Source organism: Durio zibethinus, chromosome 3, assembly GCF_047325235.1.
Source record: "Durio zibethinus cultivar Kanyao isolate XHJ-2024 chromosome 3, ASM4732523v1, whole genome shotgun sequence".
In the NCBI taxonomy this organism is placed as follows: Eukaryota; Viridiplantae; Streptophyta; class Magnoliopsida; order Malvales; family Malvaceae; genus Durio; species Durio zibethinus.
Window position 1 is genome coordinate 9083925 of NC_143164.1, and position 22845 is coordinate 9106769.

General features: G+C 30.5%; 1 protein-coding gene and 1 pseudogene across 1 annotated transcript; one reads left to right on the plus strand and one right to left on the minus strand.

Moving 5' to 3' along the window:
- Positions 1 to 622: 622 nt before the first annotated feature.
- On the plus strand, positions 623 to 19588 carry LOC111301935 (endoglucanase 25-like; annotated as a pseudogene).
- A 42-nt stretch (positions 19589 to 19630) lies between these two features.
- On the minus strand, positions 19631 to 22611 carry LOC111301946 (glycolipid transfer protein 3-like). The gene is made up of 6 exons (XM_022897921.2): positions 22160 to 22611; positions 22007 to 22062; positions 21624 to 21754; positions 20755 to 20890; positions 20269 to 20412; positions 19631 to 20191 (listed from the first exon to the last, which is right to left on the minus strand). The coding sequence occupies exons 1-6, from the start codon at positions 22317 to 22319 to the stop codon at positions 20156 to 20158; spliced, it is 663 nt and encodes a 220-aa protein (XP_022753656.2). The 5' UTR covers positions 22320 to 22611; the 3' UTR covers positions 19631 to 20155.
- Between the last annotated feature and the right edge of the window lie 234 nt (positions 22612 to 22845).

Genomic DNA, 22845 nt, shown 5'->3' on the forward strand with positions numbered 1-22845 from the left:
ATCTATTCTTGAATTGAAGGAATATGAATTTCGCTTCAAGAGTTGTTGAGACTTATTTTTGCATTGATGAAGTATGGACTTGAAGTGAAGATGTATAAGTCTCTACGATCCTTGAAGCAAAGTCCATACTTCTTCAATTCAAAAAAGCAACCCTTAATTGAAATTCATATTCCTTTAATTCAAGAAAACAATCTTTAAAGTGAAATCTATATTACTTTCATTTAAGAACAAGCTATCAAGCCCTCGAAATGAAGATCAAATTTATTCAATTAAAGATCAAATCTTTCAGACCCTTAAAAGTGAATTTTTTTTGCTAAAGAAGAGAATCATATACAAAATTTAATTACAAAGAGTTCCAAACCAGGTAGCATGAAAATACTGTACTGCTAGTGAACTGTAGCATAATTCAATTTCTGTCCAGGATCTAAATTAATCAATTTTATACTACATAAGCTGTTCTTGGAAAAAAGGGGCCTATATCCAAGTTTGGAAAGGAACAACTGTACATAGAAGTATAATTGGAGATAACCCAAGACAAATTAAAAAAAAAAAAAAAAAGAAGAAGACTACAAATAGGTACATTAATCAATACTGAACCAAACTGCTTCCATAAACAATTTTCTCATTTTTTTTCTCTATAAAATATTTCTTAGAAACTAGCTTATTTAGCAACCATGATAAGTTCAAGTACCCTAGCACTTGATGTAGAAAATTACCCTGTTAGGTTTGTTCATTCAAGTTCAGACGCAGGAGGCTTCCTCCTTCAACAAGCAAATTGAACTTTATAAAACTTGGCTTGAATGTCCTACCATGCTCCTTAGCTTGCTGTAATTCCCTTTCTTCTCAGTTCTTAAAATCCTATGATTATGAGCTTGTCATCACTGATAAAACACACTATAAACATTTTTTGTATATTTCCTTGACTGTATCTTTTCTTATTCTAGCACTTGGTCTGCTGTTGCATTTTTTGCCTCATAAGAATCATCACCATGGTCCTTCAAAGAATCTCAATCTTGTAGTTAACCTAGCTATAACATTCTTTGATGCACAAAAGTGTAAGATTTTGAATCCATATGCATTATGTTAACGTTAAGATCATTTTTCTTGTAGATTATATTCATTGATGTCCATGCGAACTCAATACACATTTTTTTTGTAGTTGGGAATTATCTAAGTAATAGTCTAAAAAATTCCAAGGAAGTTCAAGATTGCACGATGGGATTTCAACCAATACAGCAGATACTGTCAATGGATTTTATGATTCTAGCAACAACATAAAGTTTATTTTCCCTACAGCTTATACCATCACCCTGTTGAGTTGGTCAATGATAGAATATCATAAAAAATATGCAAATATAGGACAGTTTAAGCATGTTAAAGATGTTATCAAATGAGGCAGTGACTACTTGCGATGGAATAAAATAACTTCAAACAATATTGAAACTAAATATATTATGGAGCAAAAAAATTAAATTATCCATATATTGTGTGAATCAAGCAGGAATCAAACACATAAAGCTAACAAATAAATCGCCAAACCATAAGTATAAGGACACAAACAATTTTACATAGAAAACCTCCCTAAAACAAGGAATAAAAACCCAAGGCAGTAAAAAATAATCTTTACTATCAAAATATTGAGAATGCAAAGTTCTATCTAGCTAGGATTAGAAGTATACAATCACAACATCTCAAGATTGAACAATCTTCATAAAGAAACAATCTTGTAAGAGAAAATTAGAGAAGTCTCATCAAATTTAAGGATTAATAAACACTTATAAAATTAGTAGGTAGAAAACTTAAAACCTGATTTTCACTATTCAAACTGAAGAACAATGAGTCATGAACACACTAATAAAATTTCAATACAATCATATCACAAATTGACCTCGATCAAAATACTTGATCAAAATTGCACAAACCCCCATTTCTCTCATTTTTCTCTATTTTGCCACCATTTTCTCTTTTCCTTTTCCAGCCATATAAATGCAAATATATAAAGGTTTAAAACCTTATAGCCATGCAAGAAAAAGACTAAAAAGTCATCGGTGTTTAAGCTTTGGTTTTAGGCCAATTCCACATGGAGGAAACCAAGCCCAACAAATCTCCCCCTTTTCTAACTATGTGAAAGGAATTGCCATCCTGACAATTGAACAACAAACTTCAAGCTTCTCCCTTGGTAGTGTCTTTTTAGCATATCAGAACCATTATGATTGTTGTGAATCTTTTCAAATTCAAACAAGTTGTCATTGAGTGCATATCTTAACCAATGATACCTCATATCAATATGTTTTAATCTTAAATAAAAAGTAAAATACTTACCAAGGTGAATTGCATGTTAATTATCACAAAATATCACATAGCATTACTGCTTGAAATTGAATTCTTGTGTGAACCTTTTCATCCATAACAACTCCTTACATGCTTTAGTAGCTACAACATACTTTACCTCTGTTGTAAAAAGTGTAACACATTTCTATAATTTTGATTGCCAAGATATAGCCTCACTTGATAATGTAATCAAATAACCCAAAATGGATTTTCGAGATTCTAATCTCCTACCATATTTGAATCAGTGTACTTTCAAAAATGAGCCTTAAGTAAAAAATGTTTTGTATTATCTGTAGACACCCTATCTTATCCAAAAAAAAATTTTGAAATAAAAAACAGACACTTAAATTTTGGGCCCAAAATTTTTAATTCTAGTTTTAGTTTTAGTTTTTTTTTTTTTTATTTCATTTTTAGTTTCAATTTTAATTTTAATTTTATTATTCTTAGTCAAACATTAAAAAAAGTCAAAAAAAAAAAAGAAAGACAAATCATGTTTGAAATTTAGGAAATCATCAAATCTGTAGACTAATGGATTTTATTGTGGAATGATTTTGGAAATCAAATCTCTATGAATCAAATCCCAAAAATCAATGAAATTAACTGGTTACATTTTTCCAAAATTAAAAGAGGTTTGATCTCTATAAAAGCAAAAACAATTAACCACACAGAGGGGGGCAAAAAGAAATTCAAAGGCAATTAAAAATTTTTGGCAAAGTTTTCAAACTATCAAATAGAGGCGAGAGTAATTAGGCACTACCATTTTAGCTTTAATTAAACAAACAATGATCAAAAGAAGCAAAGAATTTTCAGTAGTTGACCTCACATTCAGTTTCCAACAGCCAACATAGATAACATAATTCAAAAACAATTTAGCAATAAGCAGTTTAGTGGCAACAGAGGCAGTAAGCAATAAGATGATAAATACAACAACGAGCCCAATTTTCAAAAGTAACTAGCAAAAACATATGACAATCGGAAGAACTCAATGTTCAAACACAGAACCGAACCTAAACATAAACATATCACCTAAGACACAGTATAAAAGAAATTTGAATCGAAACAATCAAAATACATGCCAACAATCACAGCAAGCAAGCATAAGGTTCATAGTAAAAAATAGGGTACTTTAGTGGAACAGTGCTGTGGTCTTGGGTTTTAAAACTTTGAATCTGTTGGGATTTCTTTTTTAGAAGTTAAGACTAAAAAAAGAAGAAAAATTGATTGGGAATTATAGCGATGCACGATAGACCAATGAAGAAGGCAGGGGCACTAGACAGTTTTTTGGGTTTAGGGTGAAAAATATTTTGACTTTAAAGAAAAAAATCGTGCCACCCAGAAAGGAAAGAAATAAGTTTTTGATTTTAGAACTGTGGCGATATCCAACATCAGTTGACATCAAGAAGGGACAATAGGTGTTTTGGGTTGCTGAAAATTTTTTAAAGAATCTAGAAAATTTGCAAAGAAGAAAGAGAAGAGAGGGTTGAAGTCTGGGAGAAAAATAGATTTTCAAGAAGAAAAAAAATGTAGGTTGTTGACCCCTGGTTTACCTGAGAGCTTACCTGACCCGCATGATCCATTTGGGCTATTGAAGGTTTTTTTTTCCTTTTCTTTTCTTATTTATTTTATTATTAGTTTTTCGTTTCTTTTTTTTCTTAAATTAATATTTGATTTTTTGTATGGATTTTTCTATAGTATGTGTTGTTTAAATATATAATTGCTTGATATTTGCATGATTACTTAATATTTTATTTGTGTAATTTTTTTTGTATGATTATTAATTAATTATATGATCATCTATATATATTTATTACATAATATTATTTGCAAGTATTTCTTTTTATTTATTTTAATTGATTTTTTTTCAAAATAAAAAAGGGTTTTCAAAATAAATTCATGAAGTCCTACCAAATTATTAGAGGATTTTTCATGGATTTAATTTTTTATGAATTTTACCAAATATTAGATAATCTTATAACCCAATTTTTATGAAAAAAATAAATTGGTTTCACAAAAAATAAAATAAAATTTCAATCATACCATCAAATTAAAGGATAGTTCTTAACAAAAAGTTCTACTAATAGATTAGGGGATACTTTTGGCTATAAACTCAGTCTATAGATATTTATTTCTGGAAGCAAAATTAAATGAATCTGATGAAAAAGCCTCTTCAGAATAGGACACTAATCTTCATAAATACTTTTAAAGCGAGAAAATCATCTTAAATTGTTGCCAAACTATTAGAGTAAATTTAGGATTAATTTCTAAGAATTAAATGATTTGATAAAATTATAAGAATAGTTTAAGGCTTGGATAATTTGAAATCAAATTGGTACCATCCTTTGGTTGAGCACTCTCAAACTTAAAATCTAATTTCATGGATCAGAATCTACTATTTAAAGACACCTAAATTAATCTTGGTACTCCTCTTTAAATAGGACAAATCCGATTAGATGGCCATTCACACCTAAACAAAAAAGATTGGTGGCAACTTCTAAGTCTATGTTTAGCAGTAGGTCCACGAATCTATACATTATGACAGTTTGGTGACTCCACCGAGGATATTGAAAGTTAGGAATAATGGGTAAGGATTGGGATGCCTTACTAGTCTATAATAGACAATGATGTAAGGAACCATTTGGGAACCCCTAGACTGTCAAACCTTTGAACTTACCACATAAATAAACATTAAAGGTCCGAGCTAAAGTTAGAGCCATGCCTTCCCTTTATATTAGAAATTGCTAAATAGGGTATATGATGAGATGTTTATTTTGCTTGTAAATTTATGTATTGTTTTTGTATATATTATTTGCATACTAACCTTTTATAAGGTTTTTTGTATTTATGTATTATTCCTTGTATGCTTACTAACCATTTTTCTTTAATTATGCACACATTCACATCATTAGCTTTATCATAAAGAGTAATTTCCATGAAATAATTTTAACAAGAAAACTTTCAGTTACATCCATAGAAAGCCTAGCAAAGTCTATTATTGGCTTGGAAAGGGAGTCTGAAGAGTTAAAGCTTGCAAGCAAAAGGTTAAAATAAGAAGTTTAAGCACTTAAACAAGAAAAGAATGAATGGAGGAGTTTGTTCACTGACCTTAACACAACACGATCATCCATTAATCGAGAACTGACTTAACTTTTGAAAAAAAATGGATAGTTATAAGCAAAACTACAAGAAAAAGATGAGGTGCTCTTTGAAACATAAAGGCACATCCAAATGCTAAATGAAATGGTGAAAATTGAAACACAAATGAGAGTTGTGAATGAAGAATGTGAGCAATCAAATGAGGCATATATGAAAAAGCATAATTAGTTGGAGTCTCTACTTAACCAAATCACCGTAGTTACTTACGAAGCCAAAAACATGATACAAAAAGTGAAAAAATGAAAAATAAAGGTGCCACCAGTGGAAAGATATGGCCAAAAACTATTAGATTTCCTTAATGAAATGCAAAGCCAATATCGATAAATTAAAGATTTCTTTCTTCAATAAATTATAAACTTTTCACGGATGTAATATTGGATTGGGTTGGAGATAACTTTTTAATTCAATAAAGATTTTTTTTAACAATTGTTATGTAGTGAATTATCCTTATTTCATTCATACATTCTTTGCATTCATTCTCATGCATAATCTGATGGTTATATAAACATCACTTTAAATTGCACCATAATTATGAAAAATTTAGGTTCAAGGATAGCTCAACCAACTTACCACAAATACAATACTTGAGCTCAAGCCAGAAGAATGAAGCAAGACAATGCAAGCGATGTTGAGAAATTGAAATAAGCTAAAAAAGAAATCAAAGAAGAACTAAGCAAAATCTTTGAAGCTTTGGGTAAGCTGAATAAGGGAAAGGTGGTAAAAAATTATGTTTTGTATAAAATTACTAATCTTTTGTATTTTTCAGGTTATGGCCCGTATCAGGCCTAATTTATTCAAAACTAGCCACCAAAATAGTTTGCATTTCCTACAAGCTCAGGAATGCCACATGCATCTAGCCAAGGGAATGTCTAAAGTTACATCAACCATGCCTTCATTGAAAAGGTAATTAACCCGGTCCAAGTTTGGACATCTCAAAAGAGAAATTGAAATTGAAGGTGGCTGAGTCTTTAGAAGACTTTAAAGTTGATCACATGATGAACATGCTTGATGAGAGATTGTGAATTGTGGAAGACATTGATTTTTATAGTTCTATGGATGCCGTTGGGCTTTGTTTGGTACCAAATGTAGTGATACCTTTAAAGTTACCAGAGTTTGAGAAATATGATGATATAAAATACCCCATCACGCATGTTACAATGTATTATTATAAGATGGCAGCTTATGCCAATAATGAGAAGTTACTCATACATATATTTCAAGACAGTTTAATTAGTTTTGTTGTAAGGTGGCATGTCTAATTGAATAGAATCTGCACCTGATCCTAGAAAGATTTAACCTATTCTTTCATCAACTAATATCGTTATATTACAAATATGGCTTATGATCACCTTTCTTTGCAAAGTATGGATAATAAGGTAATTGAGTCATTTAAAAGAATACGCTCAAAGATGGTGGGATATAGCTACTCAAGTCCAACCACCATTGATAAAAAAAAGAGATAACAATTTTGTTTGTGAGTACTTTGAAGTTATATTATTATGAAAAAATGATAGGAAATGTAATTAAAAACTTTACTGACATGGTGATCTCAAGGGAGACTATTGAAAATGTCATCCAGAGTGGCAAGCTTGAAGAATGAGAAGCCAACAGTACTAAAAAATAGGGATGCTCAAAAAAAGAAAAAAGTTGAAACCCAAGCTGTGAGTTTTGATGGGCAATAGTTTAGAGGTTATACTTTATATCCAACTTATGTTCATCCTATTTACTACCTTATAATCAATAATATTGCATAACTCCCTTACCAGCCTCGTTACCCAACCACAAATAACATCTCCCCAAGTCATTGTCAATCGAGTTTTCAAGCACCTGCAGATGGGCTTAATTTTGTCAGTACGCCAGTTTCAATGCCTAATAATCAAGTGAGTGGCTTGAAAAGATTCAAGGGCAACCAAGAGAGAGAGCTCATATTGATCATATCTTCATAACATATACTGAGTTATTTTTAAAATTAATTAAGAATGACTTGGTATCTCTAATTCTTTTAAAACTATTGAAGCTACCTTATCTTAAATGGTATAATGTTAATGCCACATGTGATTATCATAATGAGAATGTAAGTCACTCTATAGAAACTTACTCTGCTTTCAAGCATAAGGTGCAAAGTTTGATTCGAGTAAGTTCGATGAGCTTCAATGAATTAAGAGAGTTGAATGTCAATTAAGACCATTTGCCTAATCACCCAAAGACATAATTTTTAAAAGGCTAATTGGAACTGCTTATCATTTTAGGATTTTTTTAGAATATGAATCTCTTTTATGTACTTGAATTTCATTTTATTTTTCATCATTTTAATAAAAGTGATAGATATGATGCATTTACATGACATTTTTTTGTGTGAATTACCGTTATAAAATTTTACCTTATAATATCTTTTCCCTTATCCATTCTTTGATTCCAAATAATAAATGTTCAGACAATCATGAAAATAATTTTAAATTTGATTTTGAAAGCATCATTCATGTTTATATAATTGATAAATTGAGATTGTTGAGTCATTAGGACTGTTAAATAAAATAAGATAAATCTAGTGAAGAAAAGTGAAAGTGATGCAATACATAATCTTTGGAATTGTTCGTTCACAAGTTTGTTCTTAGTCAATAAAAGTTCTTCATTGAAAGTATTCATGTTTGAAATGATAATGGCCATTTTTCTTCTACCTTTCACAAAAGAAGTAAAATTATCCTTTGCTACCCCATTTGAGCTTATTAAAATTTTCTTTTGAGGAATCCTAGCCAAGAATCACGTTACACTAGGGGCAAAGTTTGAGAAGCTTATTTATCTTTAGTGATTCAGGGGCAAAGCCCTTTTGTGCTCAAATTTTTCTTGAAAAATGATGAAAAAAAAAATTGATGGGGCAAAATGTCAAGGTGACTAACACAAAAAGAAATGATCCTTAGTTTTGATTACTTTTCAAATATAGTTTGGGCTTATTTTATCCATTTCTTTTATAACCCTTCACTCTAGCCTATATTACATCTCTGAAAAGTTTATTTTAATCGAATGTAAATACTTGAATTGAAGAATCATAAATTGAACTAAGTCAGATTTGTTATTAGATTGTTTCATATTTTAGTGTCATTGATGGACCAAAGGGAAAAGAAATAAAAAAAATGAAAAGGAGATGTGTAAAAAAATAAATAAATAAATAAATACTCAAACTAAAAACTCAAAAGGGCAATTTAAGTAAAGATGAAAATTTGAAAAATAACTTCATGTGAGAATCTTAGAAATAAGGATAATAATTGGCTCAATGATCAATAATATTGATAGAATGTGTTTTTGAAAGAGAATTCTAAGTTGGAGTTCAAAATTGTCTAAACAATCATTATTCTGGATGTTGATATTCCATTTTCATAGTTATAGCATTTTACTTTCATTTATCTTTGAGTTGTTCTTGACCATATTTCTTTTCAATAATTAAGATCCATTTTCTTTATTCTTTACCAAGTGTACATCCCTTGAATGAATTGAGAAAATGTATTATATTTGTCATAAAATTGGAATGATGATAAATAAATGAACGACAATGTTCGTAAAAGATTTTTCCATTCTTTTGAAAGAAATCTAAGATGAAAAAAGTGAAAGAAGCCTGAGAAAATGATTTGAAAAGGGCAAATGAGATTATTCGGTGATGAATACAATGATGGATTGATCAACATAACTTATGAGTTATTACCAGATAAGGAAAATAACATGGATTGAATGATGGAATTTATTTTGAGATCATTAATGTTGAAGAGCTAAAAAAGAATATATGAGATGGTGGAGTCTTAAGAATCTTGTTACCATAATTGAAATTTCATGGCATTTATTTAGTGACATCTGCATTACATACATTGTGTCTACATTGTTTTTTAAATCTTTGATAATTGCATTTGCATCATGGTTGGGGTATGTATTTGCATCATGTAGAGAATATTTGAATCATCATATGATATTTGCATTGTTGTTTAAGACATGCATTTACATCATTTAGTGAAAATCTAGATTGTTACATTTGCAACATGTAGAAGACATTTGCATTGACTTGTATTGCATACAACATTTGACTTTGATTGGAGAAATTTTTGACTTTGAATCCTTGAATGAGGAAGATCTTTCATGATGAGATTTTTTTTTACAAGAAAAACTTGCGAAACCTTTAATGATAAAGAGCTTTTATTTAAATGAGCTTTTCGAATAAGAGTCTTTGAAATTTGGGGATACGAAACCTTAAATTTTTTTTAAAATGAGAATCTTTAAAATTAGAATGTGAAGTCATAAAGTTTTTGAAAAATAACCTTTTAAACTTTGGATGTGAATTCCAAAATTTTTCAATTGAGAATCTTTAAAATTTCAGATGTGAGTCCCAAAATTTTTGAATGTGAACCTTTAAACTTTTAGATGTGAAACTTAGAAACTTTTAATATGAGAATCTTTGAAATTTTGGTTATGAAATATTAAAATTTTTCAAATATGAATCTTTGAAACTTTGGATGTGAATCTCTAAAATTTTTTGAATTTTTGGATGGAAATTTCTAAGAAAATTTGTATATAAATCTTTGAAAATTTATATGTAAAAATTTAAAATTTTAGAATGAAAATCTTTAACTTTTGGATGTGAAATCCCAAAATTTTTGCAAATCTTGAAATTTTTTGTGAATCTTGAAATGTTTTGCGAATCTTGAAACCTTAATGAATCTTGAAATTTTTAAAAATCTTGAATAATTTACAAACTTTTGGAATCATTATGAATCTTGAAATTTTTGCGAATCTTAAAATTTTTGTGAGTTTTGAAATTATTACAAATTTTTTAATTTTTTGCAAATCTTGGAATCTTTCAATTCTTGTTATGAAGCTTTACAAATCTTCAAAATTTTGTGAATCCTTGAATTTTCAAATTGTGAATATTTCAATTTCAAGTTTTAATTTTTCTGAACCCAAATAAGATGAATGTCTTTTGTCTTTGCGTAATTCTTGTTTCATAGAAACTGTGCAAAAAAAAATAACTATAAATATCTCATTTTGTCTAATAATTTTTTCTAGAACCAAAAGTGGACATTCGACCATAAAGCAGGCTCAGTTGAAAAAATTTGGGCCCAAAAAATTTAATTTCGATTTTAGTTTTAATTTTGACTTTTATTTGAATTTTAGTTTTAATTTGAATTTTTATTATTTTATTCTTACTTAAAGGTTAAAAAAAAAGGTAAAAGAAAAGGAAAATAATAAAATAAAAGATAGAAAAATTGTGTTTGAAATTTGGGAAATCATAAAATCTGCAGGTTAATGGATTTTATTGTGGAATGATTTTGGAAATCATATCTCCAGGAATCAAATCCCAAAAATCAATTAAATTAACTGGTTGAATTTTTCCAAAATTAAAAAGGTTTAATCTTTATAAAACCAACAACAATCAACCACACAAAGGGGGTGGAAAGCAATTCAAAGGCTATTAAAAATTTTTGGCAAAGTTTTCGATCTGTCAAATAGAGGCGAGAGTAATTAGGCACGAGCACTGGTTTCTGGGTTTTAAATAGGTGTTATGGGTTGTTGAAAATTTTTTAGAGAAATTAGAGAATTTGCAAAGAAGAAAGAGAAAAAAACGTTGAAGTCTAAGAGAAAAATATATTTTGAAGAAGGAAAAAAAAGTAGGTTATTGACCCTAATTTACCTGAGAGCTTGCCAAACCCGCGTGATCCATTTAGGCTCTAGAAGGTTTTTTATTCTTCTCTTTTCTTTTTTTTTTATTATTAGTTTTCTATTTTTTTCTCTTAAATTAATATTTGATTTTTTGTATGGATTTTTCTATAGTATGTGTTGTTTACATATATAATTGCTTGATATTTGCCACATTACTTAATATTTTATTTGTGTGATTTTTTTCGTATGATTATTAAGTAATTGTATGATCATTTCTATTTATTACATGATATTATTTTCATGAATTTTTTTTATTTATTTTAATTGATTTTTTAAGAAAAATAAGAAAGGAGTTTTCAAAATAAATTCAAGAAGTCTTACCAAACTATTAGAGGATTTTTTATGTATTTAATTTTTTTTATGAATTTTACCAAACTATTGAAAAATCTTATAACCAAATTTTTATGAAAAAAATAATTTTTTTTCATAAAAAAATAAAATTTCAATCCTACCAATAGATTAAAGGATAATTCTTGATAGAAAATCTTACAAATAGATTAAAGGATATTTCTGACTATAAACTCGGTTTATAGATATTTATTTTTGAAAGCAAAATTGGAGGGTTTTTATGTATTTAATTTTTTTTATGAATGTTACCAAACTATTGTAGAATCTCATAACCAAATTTTTATGAAAAAAATAATTTTTTTTCATAAAAAAATAAAATTTCAATCCTACCAATAGATTAGAGGGTAATTCTTGATAGAAAATCTTACAAATAGATTAAAGGATATTTCTGACTATAAACTCAGTTTATAGATATTTATTTCTGGAAACAAAATTAAATGAATCTGATGATGAAGCCTCTTTAAAGTGGGACACTAATCTCTATGAATGCTTTTGAGGTAAGAAAATTATCTTAAATTGCTATCAAATTATTAAAGTAAATTTAGGATTAATTTTCAATAATTAAATGATTTGGTAAAATTCTAAGAATATTTTAAGGCTTGAGTAATTTGAAATCAAACTAGTACTATCCTTTGGATAGGCGTTGTAAGGGTACTATAACCTTCTTGATGGTAATTGCACTCTTGAACTTAAAATCTGGTTTTTTGGATCAAAATCTACTATTTAAAGATACTAAGTTAATTTTGAGACTCCTCTTTAAATGAAATAAATTCGGTTAGGTGGTCAATCACACCTAAACAAAAAATATTAGTGTTGACTCCTAAGTCTATGTCTAGTGATAAATTCATAGATTTGCACATTATGATAGTATCTCATAATCCATTTAACTGCATTCCAATGATCTCTTCTTAGATTTGACAAAAAATGACTTACAACACCAACTGCATAGGTTATGTCTAGCCTAGTAAACACGATTATGTACATCAAACTTTGTACTACTGAAGCATATGAAATTCTTCTCATGTTTTCCTTCTTTTTAGCTATAGTAGGGCTCTACCTAATATATAGCTTAAAGTGTGTTGCAAAAGGAGAGCTAACCACTTTAACTTGATTCATAGTGAACCTTTCAAGCACTTTTTCAATATAGTGCTTCTATGATATGTACAATTTCTTGGTTGTCTGTCTCATTGAATACAAATTCTAATAATTTTTTATGCTAGCCCTAAGTGATAGCACCCTAAAATATAGTGTATTTACATGTTAAAATTAGTGCTAAATTTTAATCTTTTGATGGATTTTGGTACTTTTAATGTCATTTTCATGTTTTTAGGGTTTAAAGGCTTATGAACTTGATTTTCATACAAACCATGCATGCAAGCATACAAGGTGCATATTCAGTCTTATCATGAAACCTAATAGCCAAACCTTAATTATCGAATGCTATGTAGCTAAGGAATTTCACATGCATAAGGACACTTCCAAGGCATCCTTACATTCGATTATAGCTAGATTCAAGAGAAATGCTTGATCATTTGAAAAATTTTAATTGCATTAGGACTTGTTCATGCAACTAATTCAAATTCAAGAAGAGATCAAATTTTCATGCATCATTTTGAAGAATTTCAAGATACCATGTACTTTTGCATGATCAACCAAAGGTATTTTCATCTAAAAAGAATTTTTTTTATTGATCTTAAAAGAGTTAAACGTGTATAAGAACTTTATCCCTTCGACCATTTCAAATGCAAAAAAGAATGGAGCTTATTTGAAAAAGTTTGCAAGCTCAAGAACTCTCCAATCCTTATCATATTCAGCTAATAATGTATTTATAATTGACTTTTTAACTTATCCAATAAAGACTTTTGATATATTAAGAACATTTGTAAAGAGATTAGATAAGAATCAAATATATTACCTTGAAATTCAAAACCTTTAACCGAATCCATGGAAAGGATTTTATCAAGATTTCATCAAGTGGAGATCAATGGTCAAAATCATCATCATATTTGGCCAAGGCATTCAAGAATATAGAGTCCATACTTGACATGCCTCATTTAAAGATCATGATAACCTTCATCCATTAGCTATTAAGTTGAATTTTTAGATTTCAAATCTTGTTTTAAATCCTTAATTTTAGCAAGCATTCTCTTTACTTTACAAGTTTGATTCAAGTATTCTTACTCTATTTCTTTACAAGATTTCATGCAATTTAGTTTTCTTGTTTTATTATGTAATCTTATACTAGTCAACCTTCATCAAGTGTTCTTATTTTCCAACTTGTTTTTTATAGTTTTTGTCTACATTCTTTTACTTTTCAAGTGGCAGTTGGTAAAGCCTAGATGTAAGCCTACGTTCCTTTCTAATCTTTTCTTTTCTTATTTTGTAAGCAACCCCTAAATTTTCAATTATTCAAATATAAGATTTTAAGCTTTCACCTTTGGTACTAAAGAACTACCTAACATTGCAAACTATAATCCCTTGGAAGATGACACTGATCTGTGCACTTGCAAGCTATTAAAAAAGCAACAATCACCCAGTCTTTCATAGCAAATGACCTACTCAATTGCTTCTTCAACTGGTCAATTCTAGAAGTATTCTTTCCAACAATTAATATGTCATCAACATAAAGCAATAATATAATAAAATCATCATCAGAGAATTTTTGCACAAACACAAAATGGTTAGAATAGTTTTTCGATAACCTTGCTCAGCTACAACTGGCTCAAACTTTTTATACCACTATCTTGGTGTCTATTTTAATTTATAACAACTTTTGTTTAGCATGCACACGTAATCTTTTTTTTCTTTTAGTATGAAACCTTTTGGCAGTTCATGTAAATCTCCTTATCCAAGTTACTATAGAGAAAAGTAGTTTTCACATCCATCTAGTTAATATCCAAATTAAGACTAGCTACAAAATCCAAAACCACATTAATAGATGACATTTTAATAATTAGAGAAAAGATTTCATTAAAGTCCATACCTTTCTTCTAACTGAATCTCTTGACAACCAATCTAGCTTTGAAACATGGTTGTGACCCATTTATTCTTCAAAGCTCTTTTTCCTTTAGGTAGCTTTACTAGCTCAAAGGTATTATTTTCATGTAAAGACTTCATATTATCTTATATGACATCAACCCATTATTTTTATGTTTATCTTCCATGGCTTTTATAAAATGTTTGAGTTCTCTTTTATCAATTAGTAGCACAAACTCATCAACAGAATGTCGTGTGGGAGGCTATTGATCTCTAGTAAACTTCTTAAATGGAACTTTTAGTAAAACCTCTAGTAGATACTTTGATATTGGTGACTATTCATGGGTATCACGACCCACCTTAACATGTGTAGGACTGGTATCAACATCACTTTTATTATGTTTGTTATCCTGAATATCTTTAACCTCTTAAGAGAATTAGATTCAAGTCAATCAAACCATCAATGTATCGTGGAACTAATATATCAATCTTTCGAATATCATGTATAATCTAGTCATCAGTAAAAATAACATCTTTACTTCCCACAAGTTTCTTTTGCACAGGATCATAAACTTGTAGCTAAAGTCATCCTAGCTATAATCGAGGAACACACACTGTCTAATCTTAACATTAAACTTGAACCTTTCATCTTTGAAAATTTGCACAAAAGCCTTGTATCCAAATGTGCACAAATTATCATAGGACATATCCTTACCTGACCAAACTTTTTCTAGAACATTAAAATCTATAGGAACACATGGTGAGAGATTCAAAACTTGTACAACTATACTCAAAGCTTTATCTTAAAAGGATTTTGATAATTATGCTTGTGAAAGCAAACATCTCATTTTTTCCACTAGAGTTCTGTTTATCCTCTCAGCTAACCTATTCAACTAAGGAGTTTTTAGGGGTGACATTTGATGTCTAACCCCATTAGTTTTTCAACTAAGGCATGAAATTGTTTAAACACATCTAACACTTAGTCTTTTGTTTTCAATGTATAAGTCCATATCTTTCTTGAATGATCATCAATAAAAGTCATAAAATAGATGGAATTACCAAGTGTTTTTGTTCTTATAGGACCACAAACATCAAAATATACTAAATCAAGTATACTTGGCTTTCTTAATAAAAAAGATGTCTCGAATGCAACTTTGATTTGTTTCCTTACCAAGCAATGAGCACACTTCTTCAAGGATACATTTTTCACTTTAAAAAGAAGATTTTTCTTGGCCAAAACCTTCAAACCATTCTCATTTATATGACTAAGTCACTTATGCCAAAGCTTAGTTGTATCATCATTATCTACTATATTGATAATGGAATTAAATACCTTTGCTTGCATCAAATACAATAAGGAATGTTTCATACCCTTAGCTACATATATAGAACCTTTAGTGAGCTTCCACTAACAATCACAAAAGGTGTTGCAAAATCTTTCATAATCAAACTTTCCTACAAAAATCAAATTTATATGAATATTGAAAATTTATTTAACATTTTTCAAGACCAATGTAATACCATTATTGGTCTCCAATAACACATCTCCCATACCAATGGCTTTAAATAAGCCATCATTATTTTTTCTAACACTCTCAAAATCACCAAATATGTAAGATATAAAGTAGTATTTTTGAGATATAGCATGAATTATGGCACCACATTTAGTCACCCAACTAGTTTCATGGCATGTTAGATTAACAACTTCATCATCATATAAAATAAGGAAGTCATTTATGACAGTAGCAACGTTATCAGTATCATTACCATCATCATACTTCTTTTCCTTATCCTTGTCACTATTGTTATCTCATTTTAACTTTTGGCAATATTTTTTTATATGCCCCTTCATACTATAACATGACACTCAATATTGGCAAATCTGTTGGACTTTCTCTTACTTTTGTCTTTGTTCTTTGGATCTTTACTTTTACTCCTTTTATAATTTTCTATGACTAAAACCTCAGACTTCGAAATAGAACCTTATAACTTTTTTCTTCTCTCTTCATTCAAAACACCATTCTTAGCCAAATTCATAGTGATAACACCATTTGAAGCTAAGTTAGATAACTTTGTTATACACTTTTTTCGTGAGTAGAGCAATCTACCAAGAAGCCATAAGCCTTATATATCGTTTTTAAAATTAAGATTCATGCCAGCCAACTGATTAATAATATCTTGATATACGTTCAAGTGATCAGTCATAGGAGTTCCATCTTGATATTTCAAACTCATCAACTACTTAATTAAAAATAGTTTATTAGTCCCAATTTTTTGGCCATACAACTCCTCAAGGTTGCTCCAATGAATGCGTGTATGTGTCTCTCTATTAACATTGTTCAAAATATTATCATCTATCCACTATCTAATATAACCACATACTTGTCAATGAAACAAATTTTATTCTACATATGTTTTATTTTTAGGCTATTTTATGGTAAACACAGGTAAATAATAATCTTTTACATAAAGCAAATCATCCATCTTCCTTTTCTACACATGTAATTTAATCCATTAAAATTAATCATTCTACTTGTATTTTCTTTCATAATTCAACACAAGACATAAATCAAATAACTTGGCTCTGATACCACTTGATGAGATAAAATAACCTCAAATAATATTCAAACTGAATATGTCATGTAGTGAAAAATCAAATTATCTCTCGTGTGAATCTACTATGAATCAAACAAATAGAGTTAACAAATAGATCTTCAAACTACAAACACAAAGAAACAAGCAATTTTATGTGGGAAACTTCCCCAAAACGATGAGTAAAAACTACAGGTAACAACAAATAATCTCCACTATTAAAATAATGAAACTGCAAAGTTCTCTTTGTCTAAAACTAGAGGTATATAACCATAATATTTCAAGATTAAATAATCTTGTTAAATAAACAATTTTGTAAGAGAAAATTACATAAATCTCACTAAATTTAAGAATTAACAAACACCCACGAAATCAATAGATAGAAAACTTGACACCCAATCATTACTGTTCAAACTAAAGAACAATGACTCATGAATATACTAATAAAATTTCAGCTTAATTAGACCATAAATTAACTGCAATCAAACTATTTAATCGAAACTGCACAAACCCGCTTTTCTCTCATTTCTCTCTATTTGGCTGCCACTTCCTCTTTTTCTTTTCCAGCCGTATAAATGCAATTATATAATGGTTTAAAATCATATAACCATGCATGAAAGAAACTAAAAAATCTTTGATATATAGGCTTTGGTTTTAGACCAACTCCACGTGGGAGAAAACCAAGCCCCACAACTTGCTGAAGGTCTTCGTTGCTCCCAATGCAACTTCTCCCACCATTTTGTATTCACAAGCAAGCCTTTTATAAATTGTATATGTACCTCATACCTTACACTCTTAACTCTTAATTATAATGGCAAACTGGGATATTGGTGACATTTAAGATTGGTTTCTGTGATGTGCCTTTAGGTTGGAAATGCTGGTAATGACACTCTAAATCCAGTGCCTAATGACATAAATTGCTGGCGAAGGCCTGAAGACATGAGCTATAAGAGGCCTGTTTCAGTTTGTGATGAGACAGCTTCTGATTTGACGGGGGAAATTGTTGCAGCACTATCAGCAGCTGCAATAGTATTCAAAGAAGAGAACGAATATTCACTAGGATTAATTAACGCTGCGGAGAAGTTATATGAGATTACAGAAAAGGCAGACCAGATTCACAGAACTGAAACTTACACCACTATTGATACTTATGGAGGTGAAGCAATAAAGTTTTATAACTCATCTGGTTACAGAGATGAGGTGGTTTGGGAAGGAACTTGGTTGTTCCTTGTTACTGGGAACTACACTTGACTATGCCACCACAAACTTTCCTACAGCAGCTACTAACGAAATAATAGCTGACAAAAGGGAATTTCTATTGGAATAATAAGCTTAATGCCAATGCGGTAATTTAAGTAAAAACCTTTTATGAGGTTTTTGTAAGATTCAATTTCGTTATGCGGTGCATTAATGGATTTTAAATTCATTACCAAGTATATTTGCTTTGTAGGTTTTGTTAACAAGACTTCATTTCTTTCGTGATCTTGGATTTCCCTATTAAGAAGCATTGCGGTTATCTTCGAACATGACCGATCAGCTTATGTGTTCTTATCTTTCAGAGGAAAACTTCAATAGAACACCAGGTAAATATTTTCAATTAATGTGTATCTTTCATGCATTTTTATGCAAATGAATGTCTGCTTTCTTGAATCATTTAATCATTTTTAAAATTCTATGACCTTATTGTAGGTGGATTGATCCTCTTAAAGCCTGATTATGATGGACCACTCCAGCTGCATCAACAGCATCTTTCTTGAGTAAATTATACAAAGATTACCTTACTCCTCTTCTAGATCTGGTGGGAATTGCACCAATGATGGTTTTTCTTTAGAAATGTTACAGTGCTTCTCCATTTCTCAGGCAAGTCTTATCTTTCAATAAGTAAGTATGCTGCTCTTAGTCTTGCAATTTAAAAGCAGTTGTTTAATTCTCATAGAGGTTTTATTTCCTTATTCTTTTAAACAGGTTAATTACATTCTAGGAGATAATCCCAGGAAGATGAGCTACATGGTTGGCATTGGAGATCACCATCCAAAACAAGTTCATCACAGGAGTGCATCAATTCCTTGGGATGGTCAATATCACACTTGTGCTGAAGGTGATAGACGGTTACGCTCTCAAGATCAAAATCCAAATACACTTTTGGGAGCAATGGTAGCTGGACCAGATCAATTTGATGATATCTCTGATGAAAGGTACAAGCCATGGTTCACAGAACCAAGCATAGCAAGCAATGCTGGTTTGGTTGCAGCATTCATTGCACATCATGACTCTCCTCGCATTTCTTCTGCTTCTAGTGACCCTAATTTGGGGCTGGACCAGATGGCAATCTTAGAAAAAGCTCATTTGCATTCTTAAGTTCCTTGACAACATTATACTTTGCTTAAAGTTCCAATGGGGTAGGAGAAGTTCAGTTGCTAACACCTGAGAAAATAAGTTTTGACCTTGGACAAGTTTCCTTGAGCAGATCACACATTCTCTTTTTGTAATTACTATTTGATCAAGTGACAAGGAATGGGCATAACTCAAATTGATGTACTTTTAATTTTCTACTTTCAGACTTCTTTGCATATTGTCTGCAACACAAGTGGAAGTCCTCCTAGGCTCATACTAACTTTGACATCCATTCTGTCATTTTTAAAAGAACTTCCAATTTTTTTGTCCTTGAAAGGCTTTAGAATGGGAATAAATGCTGCGGTTGAACAGTTTTGGTCTCAGATTTCCTAGTTAATTTTTACTCGGTTAGGCCGCCAACTACCATTTTAATACAGATATATGCTTAATGAGACCAACTCAAGACTAATAATTGGGTTTTCCCTGATGCAAACATTTGTACAGAGAGTGGAAGAGCTCTTTAGTGAATCCTCTTTACATTAGATGTCTAGATACATTAGAAAAACGTAGCTGTTGCAGCAGATCTTGTTTACAACTTAGAAGTCTTATTTACAGATGCATATTTCCACCAAAAACTGGGGTTGGAGAAGACTACAATCCATATATTAGAAAACCAAGCTCCATATGCTTTTTCTTGTCTTTTTCTTCTGACATATTCTCCTCAGGTAGACTTTAACCTATCCAATCGATAAAATCTCTGCATAATCAAGAAAATAAGCATTAAACGATGAACTAGAAGCCGGATAATACATTAACATTGACAAATTTCCTCACCAGGATAGAGTGGATCTCTTCTAGTAAAGGAACAAGTAATGAAATTAAGGTCTGCATATCCTCTTTAAGGTTGTCATAACTTTGATCTTTTGTCAGGAGGAGACTAATGAATGTTTTGTTATCAGGCACGAGTTTCAGCGCCACCTACAAACTTTGCACCTGTTAGTTCATGATGGAGACGACTAATAAGGCAATGTTATATATAGTACTGTTGCACAATAGTGAAACATTACTTAAAGAACATGACAATTGATGACTTATATAATGTGTCACTGAAACTATGGTAGTCAAGATAGAATTCTAAGCAATCCTGGAATATTATGCCTAAGCTAGAAATTTAGCCTCAGATCCTGTCATCTAACGAAAGCTTTTTCTTGAATAAGTGGGCCAGGTCAAGAGAAAGAACTGCTAAATCATCAACACTTGAGACTCATAGTGAAATCTGAGGGAAAAAATTGTTGCTAAGGAGCAGGAATGACTAAATACCTTAAAAGCAGCCGATGATATCCAACCATGCCATGGCTTCAAAGTAATATTATAGGACTCTTCAACTGCTTGTTCTATGTTCTGCCCAGGATCCTTAACCAATCGTTGTAACAAAGCGACCATAAAATCCATTGACCTGATCAAGAGGGAAACAAGTTTATTTGCTTTCAATTAAATATTTTTCACTAAAACTATTAGTATAACTTAATGATATTAGACCAAGAGCAAGAAGTATATCTATGTTTCTTCAAGTTTGCTCATAAAAGTTCTTCCTTGATAATTGAAACCAAGACTGGCTGGGAGTTTTCCAAAGGAAGCATTGGTTCTATATTCATCTCTACATTTGCAAGTGCCAATGATTGCAAGTTAATAATGTCAATGAACCACATTTTTTTTATCAAGTGGCAAGGGCTTGCTAAGCTTTTCCCAGTACAATCCTTCCCGGACTGGTCCAAGCAGACTTATTTATGCTGGGTTTAGTGAATTCATGGGAAATAACCTTCCCACAACCTCCCAGCAAATTCGAACCCAGACAACAAAAGAGAAGCTCACTCTCCTTACCACTTGACCCAACCAACCGCTGCATGAACCACATTTGCTTAACATTAGCAATGCATGAATAAGGACAAAGACAAAGCTAGCAGCATATTCTTTAGAAACTGCAACTAGGGCAATGAAAATGTTAAAAGAATAAAAAATAGTAACAGCTTGTCTATGTTTCTCGTAGTAAAAGACAAATCATAACATAGTAAAGACCTATAACAGAGAAGGTCAAACATAGCAGACCTTAATAGTTCATTAAAATTTGGTATGTCAAAGACTACCATGTATACACAGTTGCAACTTATGGTAATATGGTGCTTAATTACCGGATAAGCCAGAGAAAAGCTCTACTGCAGCTGGTACCCTTTCTTCTATTGCCTTCACTGTCTTCTTTTTTCAACATCTCAATCAAATTCGAATACTTTGCGGGATCGGATTCCCAAAGAATCTCCAATCTCTAAAAATGGAGAGAAGAGAAAGAAAGTTCCATCAATGTTCAAATAATCCAGAAAATGACAAAAAAAATTTCCTCATAAGGACAGAAACACCCATGGAAATATTGGTGAAACGACAAAAATAAAACAAGTTATGCAAGGTTTATTGAAAAGTCTCAAGGGTGTTCTTGTCATGCAAGAAAAGTCAAGCATACACATTAAATGGAAAAACTAAGAGGAAAGATTCTACTATTATGCTGTGGTTTACTTTTAACCTGCATATTTTGATGAATGTCTTGTCTAAGGACAGCCATAGTTGGACCTATCTTATCTGCAAAATAACAAATATGGAGGAAAAGGAAGTTTATTTGACATCCATAGACGCACATATCTGAAGAGAGATGAGGAGAAGAAGTAGAGAAACTAACCAAGAACTTGAAGAATCAAGGTGCAGACATGAAGAAAAGGCTTGGTTGGTATATGAATAGCAGTATGATTATCTCCAGGCTGAACTTTGGCTAACATGGACAGCTCTTCAATGGCAGACCGTAACTCTGACCTTGTTTCTGTTTCCCTTTTTCTCTTCATTTCTATCTCCAAAACTTCCTAGTTTCTTCTCTCTTGATTCTTGATTCTAGCTTCACCTTTTATACTTCACAGATGACTTTCCTGAAATTTTTTTTTTTATGGACTATAGACAGAAACTAAGAGATTTAATTAGTATCTAGAATTTATTCCAATAGATATGTATGCTTGAATTAAAATAACAAAACTCATTTGTTACTCAAGAAAATAACTGGCAGGTGTGGACAAACTGAAACCCTTTTAAAAAAAATTTTTCTTTTTGTTTTTATTGTTTAATAGTCCTTTCTCTGGCGACTTTGTATTTGACATTGAAGTTATCTATGAGCTATATAATCTCATATATAAGAGAGATGGTTTTTAAGATCTCAACTGTATTCTTTAGCCTGAGTTTTGATCTCACAATGACAGAGTGAAATGTTTTGAGTCCTTGATGAATTAATATATACAATCATCTTGGCCAAACTGAAAAGATTAGGGAGCAAAACAGACTAGAAATTCTAAAATTGAAGCATGGATTTAAAAGAATTTT